Raw genomic sequence first — 14,284 nt, 5'->3', positions numbered from 1 at the left:
GGTACTTCCTGAGAAAATAGCCTGAAAGTTTCAAAAATCCCCTATGACACCGTGTGTAGTGGTTGGAGCGCACGATAACTCTCGAACGGATCTGCCGATTCGGTCCAAAATTTGGCCTTCGTAATATTTTGTCCAAACAAAGTTTAAATTCGAAGATAAGCCATATCGGTCCACACCTTCAGGTACCTCCCCTAAAAGTTCAATAATAACTCTTGGTGGGAGTGACCGATTTGGTCCATACTTTACACTTCAATATGGGCTATATTTGTCTACCCCTTCGGGTACCTCCCACACAAAATTTCGGACAAGTTAGCTTTAAGACCTGCTCTCGAATCACTTTGATTTTTGTTAAAGCAACTTGCATTCGCTGCCTCAATTTCGACGGTAAAAGTTTTTTCAGGGGCAAGTCCATAGTTCTTGAGGAAACAGCCCGAAAGGTGTAAAAAACCCCTATGGAACCATATGTAGTGGCTGGAGAGCACGATAACTCTCGAAATGATCAACCGATTTGATCCAAAATTAGGCCTTCGTGATAATTTATCCAAAATTAGTTTCAGTTCGAAAATGGGCAATACCGGTCCACAACTTCCGGTACTCCCCCCCAATTTTTAAAAAATGTCACTAAAATGGTATGCACGATATCTCTTGCACAGGGCAACCAATTTGGATATCCTAATATTTTGTCGAAATTTAGTTTAGCTTCTAAAATGGCCCATATCGGTCCTCTCCTTAGGGTATCTCCCCCACGAAATTTCAAAATTTGGCTCTAAAGTGCAGTTTAGGGTCTATTCTTTTGGAAATGTATACCGATGCTGTTCGTTGTGGTCCTGTTTTCAGCGATATTATGTTTTCCGTGGACAGGTCCATGCTTCCAGAATACTATCCCAAAAGTTGAACGATGACCCACTGAAATGACTAGTGGGCACGATGTCTATCGAAAATATATGACTCTCAAAAGAAGATTCAATTCCATAATGTACTATGTCGGTCTATTCCTTTAAGTACTATCCTAATCCACATTTTTGTCGGGAATAAAATGTTTCAAATTAAACAGGCTGAGGGTATATCTCTGTCGGCAGAGCCGACTGATACCTTTTTACTTGTTAAGATAGACCTTTGTAATTTGGTATAGAAGTTTCTGATACTTCTAGGATGTTTGGTATTGCAAATGGACTATATCGGTCCACGTTTTGATAGAACCCCCATAGAACGGTACCACCCGATTTTCGGTATTTTGAAAGTCTTAGCTTCATTATCACACCGAAATGGCTGAAATTTGGTGGTAGAAATCTTTTCTGCAGAATTTTTTTGGTATTGGCCCACGCCTTCGTATAGCCCTCATAGAACGGTACCTCCCGATTTTAGGTGTTTTGAATGCTGTGGCCTCAATATTCCACCGAAATGGCTGAAATTTAGTATTTAGTCTTAATTTGGGGGTATACAACTTTTCATATGAAATATGTCGGTATAGGCCCACGCCTTCATATAGCCCTCATTGGACGGTTTAAGCCGATTTTAGGTATTTTGGAGGTTGTGGCCTCAATAATCCATCAAAATTGCTGAAATTTGGTATTTAGTCTTCGTTGGGGTATTCAAACTCTAAATATATCGGTATAGTCGACTACTTCATATAACTTCCCATAGAACGGTACATTCCAATTTTCTGTATTTTGAAAGTTGTGGCTTCAATATTCCACCGAAATGGCTGAAATTTTGGTATTTAGTCTTTTTCTTTCCACTCTAAATTTGTCTGTATACTCCCCGCCTTCCAATAGCCCCATAGAATGGTACCGAAATTGCTGAGATTTGGTATTTAGTCTTCGTCATAAACGAAAGGAAACTAATTGTTCAGATATACTTCAATACAACTCGTGTAAGAGTGTATAACAAGTTCGGACGGGTCGAACTTAACGCCGTTCTTACTTGTTATGATTACATTAATTTATTCGTGAAAGACAACCTTGTTCAACATTACTTGTTGTTATTCTTGAAAATCTAAAAGAAAAATCACAACAATGTGTATCAATATTTTTATACCTATCTTTCAACACAAATTATTTCAGTTATTACTACGTGGTAACAATATCCCAAAATTGGCATAAGGCGACAAGTGTTACATTTTCTGAAAACCGCAAATTTAAACTAAAACTCTTCACACAGCATGTAGTCCGGTATCCGTAATAAAAAAACAAGTTATTATTACCTATTTAAAACATTTGATGTCATCTTTGCCACTGTAAAGCTATAAAATTTGGTCATGTTGTTTTAACTCTGCTACTGCATCACAGTTGGATGAAATCAAATACAGCAAAAAATGTCATACGTTTTTAATTTGTTTACAAATAATACATATTTATTCACAAAACAAACATAAATAAATACGGAGTTATATTCTGTGTGTGTTTTTGTTTTTTTTTTTAAGTTAATTACAATAACAAAATGGAAAATTGTTACAGGTGCGAAAGAAATATAATAAAAAGTGACATCATTGGGGTTGTCATCTATCCCCGTCATAATTTTTCACGGTGGCTGATGTTGACATAAAAACTTTCCAGCATTAAATTTGATTTGAAAATGTTTGTTTTAATTCTTCTCCATGACCATATTTATCTCCTCAGGCGGTTAGATTCGATTTCACAAATGTATACTTTGATGATGACAATAACACTACGTCCGTCATAAAAATGTGAGATTTTTAATTTAGTTTTAGTAAAATTTTAAAGCTTTAACAACACATTATTTCCAAACGGGAGGCTTTTTATGTGGCAGCGGCTTTGTTTTGCCCTTGTGTCAGAAGGCCCTCTTGCATGACATGCAATGCATATGCAGGGATTCGCGACTGGCCATAGAAACCAAGGGCTCATGGGCATACGTTCTGATTTCAACAGCATCTTCTGAGAAGACAATTTCCAAAATATCTCTTACACGCAACCAATCCAAGCGATCAATGCCGCAACCCAAGCGTGGTATGGCCAATTTGGTGACAGCATTTTTGCGCTAAAAATTTAACAAACGAAAAAAAAAAACATTGATTAACTTTGTTCAATTATTTTTTGTTTTAATTTTTACCATGTGATCTCTGGTTGCAATTAGAGCATAAAATAATGCCACATATGTTCCACGCTCATGATTCCGTTCTTTGGTCACTAAATTATAAACATAACGATTTTGATCTTTCAACACTGCTACATTTCCGGTATGCTTGTCCTGTCTCAGTTGCTCGGTGCTTCGGCTACTTTTGCAATTGAACTGAACACCAAGACCAGGGCACATGGCAAAATCTGCACTTATCGTATGTACGACGGCACAATTATCCGGTGCTGACACATTGCTTCCCCGCTGTTCGGTAAATCGGCATCTGGGTGTGGCGATCTAAAAATTTGAAAGCGTTTTGGTATTAACGGTGATATTTATCTAAAACAGGGATCTTTTTTGTATCCTACCTTTTCTGGGCGATAATTACAAATCATTATTTCCGTATTGTATTCGTGAGCAAAAATTCTCGAGATCATTTTTTTAATCTGTGGCCATTCCAAACCATCGCTGCCACAACATATACGTGGCATTGCAACTTTGTGAACTCCATGATTTTGCTGAAAATAAACAAATAAATGATTATGTTACCTAATTATTTTACAAACAAGTTTGTAATTATATTTGCCAAATAATCGTATGTATATAACTGACATAATGTTATACTTGTCTCTGTACCATCCTTATTTTGTTTTTCAATATAGGTCAATGTTTTAATACGGCCTTACGTAGACCTACGGCATTAAGTAGACCTTAACAAAAAATATTACACAGTAGTGTCTAAGTTTAAATTAAATTTAACAAGTAAAAAGGTACCAGTCGGCTTTGCCGACAGAGATATACCTCAGTCTATGTGAATTTAATGTTTCATCTACGTACAGATCGAATGTATTTAGGGTCTATTCCAGGGACGCGCTGTCTTTGCAAAGAAGTATAGCGAGGGCGCCCACTGAGTTGTTTTTGCATTTGCTTCTCTCTCTCACGTGCATTGTACGTGTACATAAACAAACGATGAAAATCATGTGGTTGTTGTTTTTTTCACCCATCCATACACACATGCTTTAGTATTCAGAATTTTGTGGCCCTTCTTGGACATTTGATCTTGCCGACAAAAATGTGGATTAGAATTAAAGTTCAAAAGTGTTGCGGAGGAGCTACTAAAAGCAATGGACCGACATAGTCCATGGAAGTGGATCTTATTTTGGGAGTCATATCTTTTCGATAGATATCGCGCCCACTAGTCATTTCAGTGAGTAACAAATATTGGACAACATTTTAGGAGATCCAAAGTTTCGACTTTATTGGTTGCCCCGTTTAAGAGATATCGTGCATACCATTTTAATGACCGTTATTGCCCATCTTCAAACTGAAGCTAAGTTTGGACCAAACATAACGAAGGCGAAATTTTGAACCAAATCGGTTGATCTGTTCGAGAGTAATCGTGCTCTCCAGCCACTAAATATGGTGCCATAGGGGTTTTTACACTTTTCGGCTGATTTCTCAAGAAGTATGGACTTGTCCCTGAAAAAACTTTTACCGTCGTAATTGTGGCAGTCTTAAAGTTAACTTATCCGAAATTTTGTGTGGGAGGTACCTGAAAGAGTAAACAAACATAGTCCATATTCGAACCTGATCTATATCTGGTAGGTATATTAGGAAGTGTAAAGTATGGACTTGCCCCTGATGAAACGTGTACCGTCATATAGGGGACAATGAGTACAAGTTGTTACACGATGTGCAAAGTATGTATCAAATCGGTTACTCTCTATAGGAATTATCGTGCGCACAAATATTCCGAACATTTGCGAACTTTTGTGGGGGAGGTATCGGAAGGAGTGGACCGATATAACCCATCTTCGAACTTAAACTAAGTTTGCAAAAAATATTACCGAAGCCAAATGTTGAACTTAATCGGTTGATTCGGTCGGACATGGCTAAGTCAACTCCAAATTGTCGGAAACGGATTTTGTTCAAACATACTTGGGGTCCAAAACCATTACTTCGATGAGGCACATTTTGCCCGTATGAAAGTGTATATACCCTCGTTAGCATAAATGTTGAGGATATAAAAACAAGTAAGAGAAGGCTATAGTCGGACAGAATCGACCATGTAATACCCTAGTCGACCATGTGATACCCTAATCAACCATGTGACAAGTATAAGTTATATATGACTTTTTGGAAACAAAATGTTCAAAAAGTGTATGCAAAATATTCATTTCGGTTCCGGACCCCTACGTACGTCCCTACCATACTTGCGGGCCAATACCGTATGATTTTTTGTATGGGGTGTTTTGTACCTATTATAATGTTTTGTGTCCCTAGCGAAGACTAAGTACCAAATTTCAGTTATTCCGTTTGAATAATACGCCCAAAACATTCAAAAGTGTACCGTTTATGGGGGCTACACCAAAACATTGTCCTATATCGAGAAATTTCTGTCGTAAAGTTTTGTAACTCCAAATTTCAATTATTTCGGTTGAATAATGTGGCTAAACCTTAAAAATGCCGAAAATGGGAATACCGTTCTATGGGGGCTATATAAAGACGTGCACTTACACCTATAAACTTCTGGTAGACAGTTTTATACCCCTAATGAGGCACCACCTAATCTGGCTAATGTGTAAAATAACCCTTTAAGAGAGAAATCGATTTAGCTCAAACTTTGTAAATTGAAAAGTAAAATTGTAATATATTTAAATTCAGAAAATTAAGTACAACATTTTTAATTATATAGTCTGTAAGGAAAATATCCATAGACTAATAAAGAAAAAACTATTTCCTACAGATTCCGAATATGTATTACATCGGATCACTCCTAAGGGTACGCACTACCCAAAGTTTGAAAAAATGCACTCGTCGTGGATCATTCTGAATTTTGTTGCAACATGTAGTTTTTTGCTGCCCTTTCCATCCTGGAAAATTTTCCCAACAGCTAAAAAAACTACAGAAGTATTGTGTTAACTTTTTTCTTCGGGTACGTGGCTGAGGGTATATCTCTGTCGGCTTACCTGACTGATACTTTCTTACTTTCTTACTGACTGATACTTTCAACTAATTTATCAACTGCATACGAGAATAAATGGCCGAATAGAGCGCTCCCTAAATGAAAAATGTACATATGAGTTGCCACATAATTTTGATAGATAAAAATTTTCACACTATGTGTACAACATTCACAGGAAGCAAATTTGACATTTAGAGTTATTCCATGTTAGAGTCATTTTATGCAAAAATAGTCCATTTAAACCACATGTGTAATCGAAAGCCCAACGGGAACGAACCCAACGAAAACTCTCAGATTTTTTTACTTTTTGTCGAAAGGTAGGATTTGTTGCGCTGATTATGGAAATGAATAATTTTCATGGGCGGTGGATCCGGTTCGCCGGTTATTTGACCCGAAAGCTCAGATTTAAAACCGGGTTAGACACGGTTCTACTGGACCGATTACTGCAAATACCTAACACATGGCATTGTTAGTTCAACCGGTCTGCCTTGTTATGTTATTATGCGGCTTACTTCTTCACATGTGTAATTTGACACTTCTATCACGATATCTCAATAATGGTGACTCCTATTGAAAAGTCATAAGGATCCATTCTGTAGACAATTTGCAAGCCTACAACTTTTACTTTAGTCGATTTTTGATAGGTTTTACAGTTTTTGAGGAAAATAAAAAAAAACAAGTAAGAAAAGTCTATAGTCGGACGGAGCCGACCATGGGATACCCTATACCACTATCCCAGAACAATCGCTCTCCACCGAACTTCTTTTCAATGATTGTGAAAATTGAATTATCAAATATCAGAGTTGTAATGTACAATACTTATGACCAAAACCAAAAGGTTATCTAGCATCAGGGACATACGCAGGGGGGGGGGGGCACGGGGGGCCCGGGCCCCCACCCCGAAATGGTTTGGTCGAACAAAATTTTTTAAGCTACTGTAACTAGTTATTGTATTTTTTTCTCATAAAAATGTTTGTATATATGAAGATTTCAAATTAAAACTTATATTTTCTTAACAAATTTTGTAGGAAAATATTTTAAAAATTTTTGTTTGTAAGCTGTTTTTGAGAGAAACTTCCAATAAAATCTGAATTACTTCTTCATGTCATATCATACCACTATCAGAAGCTAATTCCCTAATGAATATACCCCATGTCTATTATTTATTTGAACTGTATAGAGCTCTCGAGGCTTAAAACTAATCCGGTTATAACAAAATTAAACAAGTTCAGTATTATGGGAATGGAAATATGTATGTATATAAAAAACAAGTAAGAACGGCGTTAAGTTCGGCCGGGCCGAACTTGTTATACCCTCCACCACAAGTTGTATTGAAGTAAAATGGAATAATTAGTTTTCTTTCGTGTATGAAGAAGACTTAATACTAAATTTCAGCAATTTTGGTAAAACAGTGTGAGGCACCATTCTATGGGGGCTATTTCAAAACGTCTATCTATACCGAAAAATTTCTGACGGAAAGTTTTTAGGCTCGAAGAAGACTAAATACCAAATTTCCTATATTTCGGTAAGAGAATGTATCTAAAACTTAAAAAATACCGAAAATCAAGAAGTACGCTTCTATGGGGACATAGGAAGACGTGGACCTATACTGATAATACACTTCTGGAATATTTTATAGCTCTTGGAAGACGAAATAACCAATTTCAGCCATTTCGGTTGAATATTGACGTCACAATCTTCAGTATTACGAAAATCGGGAGGTACCGTTCTATGGGGGCTATATCGAAACGTGGACCTATACAGACGAATTTTAGTTAGAAATGGGGCAATATGGAAGTACTTACCACCGTCCGTCCGTCTGTATCTCTGTTTGTCTGGCAGGTGGAACTCATGATAACTCTCGGTCCATGTTATGGATCTCGTAATGTTTTGTCTAAATTAAATTTAAGTCATATCGGTACCGATTCGGTCTAAAATCGAACCTAATATGGTTCGCAAGATTACTTCCAAAAGTACATCAGGGTCCAAGAGAATATGTTTGGACAACATCTTCAGGTCTCTTATACAAGTCTAACATAACTGCAGTTTAAAGACTGTTTGTTTGTTTACAGCGATATCCTATTTTTCGTGGACAAGTTTATGCTTCCTGACAAAGCTCTAAACACTACGTTGGCCAACTAAAAAGCTTATGGGCGCGGTAACTATCGAGAGGAGTGTCTCTCAAATAATTATTAGTGAATAGTTATGTGGGGTTCAACAAGGATCGATTGTTATTTGTCAAAACTATATAGAACTAAGTCCATCAAAGTGTTTGTCATCGAGTCCAAAAACTTCTAACCGTTCAATTAAGAAAACAAATTATAACGCTTCTTTTGTAACATAATATTAAAAGTAAAAATAATCCTGGTATCAGAATCTATCTCTTTCGGTAAATAACACTGTGCAACATGTTTAAGGTAATCTTGTGCAAATAATTTGAAGTGAGGATTTTTTGAAAGTACAGACCCAAAGTACAAAAGCCCTAGTTCCGTTTTGTTGAGTCAGATACAGCTTGGATTTTATGGCCCCATCTAAACATTATTAAATATCGACTTTTTAAACAACTCGGGGCTATATCTCTGAAACCAATGCAAATCTTCTTCTGACCTTTGCAGCATATTTGTACGGAAGGGCCAAAATAAAATATTTGGAGAAATGAAAAAAAATAAATTTTATAATATATCTAAAAATTCCATAATTTGTATACATTTCGCACCATATCTCGAAAACTGTTAAATTTTTCTTAATGTTTTCATTTGGAAACATATCAACGACAACGACAGCCAATATTCTTAAAAATTAGGCTAAGATCATCGAAATAGTGAAAATCTTGCTACAGCAAAGACAACGGCAATTCTTTGTTGTTGTAAAATTCTGCGATAAACCATAACGTGGACCTGTATGATTAAAAACTTCAATATACTTCAATAAATTTTACATGGCGACATTACCGAACGTGGCCCGATATTGTCTAATTTCAATTCTAAATATCCTACTCTGTAAATATTTAAAATTGTATCCTTAGTCCCAATTTACATTAAACGATTTTTCTTGCGGCAATTTTTCTCGTTCTCTTTTAAACTTGCCTCTTGCGTTTATACAGGCAATTCTGTTTCTGCAAGTTTTGTTTTCAAAACAATGAAAATAATGTCAAAAACGAAAAATATAAAAGGAATTGCCTGAAAATTGCCGGTACGAGCAATTTTTTTCCACTTCCATATCCCTTACGTGTCTCTCCTACAAACTGAGACTTGCCGCAAGTAAACTCGCCTAATGTAAATTGGGACTAAATATTATGAATTCTTTCTATTGAATTTATATACATTGTACCATTATTTCATATAAAATATAGAATAGAATATGGAATAGAATATGTGCCAAAATTTCCAGTCAGACAAAAATTTACCGAGATATGAGCTTTCGAAGGGAAACATTTATTGTGTTTTGTATGTAGCATAGAAACTAAAAACGTCTTTTCCTCGAAGTGGCACTTTAAATGTTTTTGTGGGACTATTGTACACATAAATCATGTGCTTAACCGAGAGAGTCTTAAAAAAACTGCTGACGGAGTCAGAAAAAATATCAATTTTGTACGGTGTTTTGTTTTTGTTAAAATCGAAATTTTGATTTTAACTGTTCAAAATTTTTAAAAATTGATTTTTTTAATTCCTTTTCGATAATGGACAAGATTATTAGGTTCGTAATGATCCCACAAAAATATATGCTGATCGGTTTATTCTTTTTCAAACTACAGTGGGTAGCGCAAACTGCTTTAGTAAAAACAGTGCTTTATAAGCGAGCATTTTAATGTAAGATTTTCCAAAAAAAAAAAAAAAAATAGAAGGTAACTTAAGGTTTAATAGATTTTTTATAAGAAATGCATGAAAATGGCTTTTCTCATGCTTAAAAGTGGCCATAACCCCTTAAAATAGCTTTACGTAACGCTAAACAACATTTGAATTTTTCATGATTTTTGGTCAAGTTGTGCCCCCCCCGAAATGAAATCCTGCGTACGTCCCTGTCTAGCATGACAAAGACATATTTGTAGCAGGAAAGGAAAATTTAGTTCACACAAACTAAAAAGTAATGAAACCCACTTATGTAGTACTACTACTTCCGTTTAACCGCACGTTATTGAAATTTTTACCAATTTCACACAAAAGTTTCAGTCCATTTAACCCGCTAAGTATTATCTGATCTTCACGTTGGTTTGTACGCTTCTTCTTCATCATAAACTCAAACTTTGTTTAAAATTTTGCGGGTTATTATTTTGACCTACAGAGTCGCTACAAAATTGGTTAAAATTTTGTTTTTGGTCCATTTCATCCCCTGAACATTTCACGATCATCACCAAAAACTAATCATTTCTATTCTGGCCCGAACCCAACCTCCTTAAAAAATTCGTTACAATCGGTCCATAATTGCGGCCTTAAGCTTGTTTACAATTTTTAATGGACGGACACACATCGCTAAATCGCTTTATCTCGTCGCGATATGAATTTCGGCGTCTACATAAACTTTTGGAGAGACAATAAGTAGCATGGGATAAAAATAAGGTTCTCTACACAGAACCCATTATAAATTTGGCAGTAGGCCCGTTGTCTAGCAAACACTTTCTTGCAATTTACATCAGAGGAAAGGTCAGTAGTTTTTTTCCGTATGTAGGCTACTTTGCGAAGTATATATGGTAAATTTCAAATTTCCTTTTCAATACCATTGAGAAAAAAAATTAAATTTTTTTTGTGAGCACACACGCGATTTTTGGTACTTAGGTTAAGAATAAAATTGTGGTTTCAAATATGTTCGCGTTCACAAAATTGGATGCTGTACCCAAAAGTTATAGGGGGTTTTGTTCCCTTATAAAGAAAAAATATTTAAAAATTCCCTTTTGGTTTTAATAAGAAAATATATGTATAAATCGTTAACAGAATGTTATATCTCTCCGCTATTGTTAAAATATTTTTAAATTTGTTTTTATTTTCGCGGAAAATCAAGAAATAATGAAAAAATATTAGATTAAATTAAATTTATTCTAACTCAAAAAAATAAATTTAAAATCTCTACAGAATCTAGACAACGCATAGAAATATGTGAGGCCAAAAGTATAAATATTGGGTTCATAACATGCATATTACAGCAACAACAAAAGACAAGAACTTATTGTGGGAATATTATTTCAAAAATATATTTTTTGGTTTAATACGAAAAATTGGAGAAAAATTTTTAGGAGTTAATCTAGTATTTCGCTAAATTTCCATACAAAACCTGAAGTATTTTGCTAAAACTCCTTCGAGGAAAATAGTTTGTCATCGTGAAAGTATATTTGTTTAGAATGATAAGCAATAGAGTTAAGAAGTACAGAGTAATATTGAAATCACAACCAAAGAAAAAACACAACAGTTAAAAAGAGTGTAATTCGCGAATCCGTTTAAATCAGTTGAGGTGCATGTGCTTTTCGGATACAGGGAGTCCATGTCTGTCAATATGCATGGATTTTCCCTTGTTTCATTCAAGATCCAAAGTGTGCCATCAGTTGCATCTTACTATTCAAAAAACCTTCAAGTGGGCAAAAATTACGCGATGTGCATATGATTATAAGGTGCATCCGATTTCAATGGCCGCCTATTAAAAATACGCCAAAATAAATTATTTTAGACAGATTCGTCAAGAACTGCGGGTGTGCCACCACATTCTATTTTTGGATAAATAGGGATATTACTCCCGAATCGTTGTAATTTGTGACACACCTTTTTGGCAAATATTATAATCGCGTATAAAGGATTACATTTATGTAAAAATAATCAAAGAAAATCGCGGTTAAATTCGCGGAATTGTCAAAATATATTTTAGCAGATTTTCCTACTTTCAAGGTATCTATATCTGGCGTTTTAGTAGATGGATTCGAACGCGGAAGGGCTTATTACATCCGGCACGTAAAAGAACTAAAATCACGCGGGGTTCAGGGGTACATGTACGACAGTTGTAAATTTTAAAGCCAAAAAATAGGTTTTTTCAGAAAATTTACGCACCAAATTTTCGCCTTTGGACTCCTATTACTAGGAAGCTGTACGGAGCACACTCATGAGATATACATCGAACGACGTGGAATCGCGAGTTCTACAATCCTATAAACTAGTTTGGATTATCTAGTTGCACCCTCTAATTATAAGAAAAATTCGAATAACACTGAAATCAAAACTTCAAAATGTCAGCATCGATTTTAGGGGGATGCAGTATATATATCGAAAAGTCATACACTAGAACCATATTGCCCAAAGGGTATTCTTTTGTTCTTTCTTTGAGCACAGGTTTGAATTTTGCGTGGTTTGGCCAGAAATCAAGAAAGAACACAAAAAAAACTTGTTTACTTCAACACATTTTTCCCATTTTTTTTATATTACCACCAACGCAGCTTCCACGAAAATTATTTGTTATGGTCCATATTATGAGATCGTGGCTAAAACACTTCAATTAAAATAAATATATTCATATTTTATAAAATATATTAACAGTTCGCGACTTATTAAAAGGTGAACCTCAACTTCAACGATTGTAAAACTTTTTTGAATATTACCATATGTCCTCAAGGAATTAAAATATCGACCAAAAATAATTTTTTTTATATTTTTCATACAAAAGTAATGGTCCATTTCACCCGCTAAAGAATATCAGATCATCATTCAAAATTGTAGGCATCTTTTTCCACCTATACTCTTACTCGGTGCAAAATTTCGTGACTATTGATGTATAATTGCGACTTCTAGCGAGTTTATTATTACACTACAAACAAATAACGGAATATATTAGGCTGTAACTCTGTTATCTGATCATGCACACCAACATAATTGACACCAATTGAAAGGACAAGCGCTCCACTTTCAAATATATCTCACTTGTCCGGAATGTCACTTCCAGGAATTAAGATATAAGCTGTATATTAAAAATTGTCACAATTTTCACACAAAAGTTTTGGTCCATTTAACCCTCTAAATATTATCCGATCGCCATCTCAAATTGCAAGCTTCTCCTTTGTGATACACTCTTACCTTATTTAAAATTACGAGTTGATCGGACTATTATTGAGACCTACAGAGCCGCTAGAAAATTGGATAAATATTATGTTTTTGGTCCATTTCACCCGCTAAATATTTCACGATCATCACCAATAAGAATAGGGATCTATTCTGATCTGAACCCGACCTCCATACAAAATTTCGTGACGATCGGTCCATAATTGCGGCCTGGAGCGTGTTTACAATTTATAATGGACAGACGGACGGACGGACACACATCTCAAAATCGCTTTATCTCGTCGAGATATGAAGATTGGTATACCACATTGGGGGTCTCCGACGAATATTTCGCGGTGTTACATGAATTTTTACCAAAACAAACTTATAATACCCTTTTCCACATTGTGGTATAGGGTATAAAAAATGAATAAGGACTCCAAAAATGATCTTTGACCCTGAATAACTTCGTTTGCACACATGGTATCGATGGGGACTTTTAGGACGTTACTTCTAATGGCAAACCCTATCTTTATATAACAATTTCCAATCAATTAGGTATTGCTTTAGCTGCCACTTGTAAAGCCCAAAACGGCAATTTTTTATGATTTCTTTCCAAGAAAACTACCAAACTTGTTTGGTAGATAATTTTTTTTCTTCTGAAAGAGCACATCATTACCTTGTGTGATTTTTTTTTTTTTGAAAAATATTATGTGGTTTTGGGGTAAATGGCCGTCCACGAAACCCTTTTTTGTAAAAGCGGTGGCAACTCTAGTTCAAAAACTAACCGATCGTCATTTTTTTTTTGGGGCTTATTTAGAACATAAAGATCTCGTCCTTCATCGATCGATTTTTTGAAAATATTTGATTTTACTGAAATGGTGTACTAAGAAAGTAAAAATTTAAATTTTTGGCTTAAAAAAGTGACGTTTTCTGATCATAAAACGGGCAATTTTTTAAAAATAAAATCGATCGATGAAGTACTACTCTTTGATAACTCCCAAAAAATTGTATGATAATCGGTTCATTAGTTTTCGAGCGAAAGTGGGAACCGATTTCAAAATGTCATTTCGAGAAAAACAAACACAAAACACAATAATTTTTTTTCCTTCCAAAGCTCATATTTCAGGCAATATTGTTCTGACCGACTTAACTCGACTTTTACCACATATTCTACGCTACTCCTACTTTAAAATAAGCCAAATAAAAAATTTTCGATTTTCTGAAATTTACA

At 35.1% G+C, this 14,284-nt stretch overlaps 1 protein-coding gene across 1 annotated transcript in view; it reads right to left on the bottom strand.

The window, feature by feature from the left end:
* Positions 1-2,324: 2,324 nt before the first annotated feature.
* Positions 2,325-14,284, bottom strand: part of Targ2 (Terminal ADP-ribose protein glycohydrolase 2) — a 43,557-nt gene continuing 31,597 nt past the window's right edge. Inside the window, exons 3-5 of the mRNA XM_073985944.1 lie at positions 3,444-3,593; positions 3,070-3,372; positions 2,325-2,997 (exon numbers count right to left, since the gene is read on the bottom strand). Coding sequence (XP_073842045.1) covers positions 2,791-2,997; positions 3,070-3,372; positions 3,444-3,593 — 660 coding nt within the window. The 3' untranslated portion in view covers positions 2,325-2,790. The remainder of the gene's footprint in view (positions 2,998-3,069; positions 3,373-3,443; positions 3,594-14,284) is intronic.

Source organism: Musca autumnalis, unplaced genomic scaffold (genome assembly GCF_047663935.1).
Source record: "Musca autumnalis isolate F117 unplaced genomic scaffold, ASM4766393v1 scaffold_4, whole genome shotgun sequence".
NCBI classification, from domain to species: Eukaryota; Metazoa; Arthropoda; class Insecta; order Diptera; family Muscidae; genus Musca; species Musca autumnalis.
The sequence above is the reverse complement of the archived record's forward strand: the minus strand, read 5'-3'. Positions and strand labels throughout refer to the sequence as shown.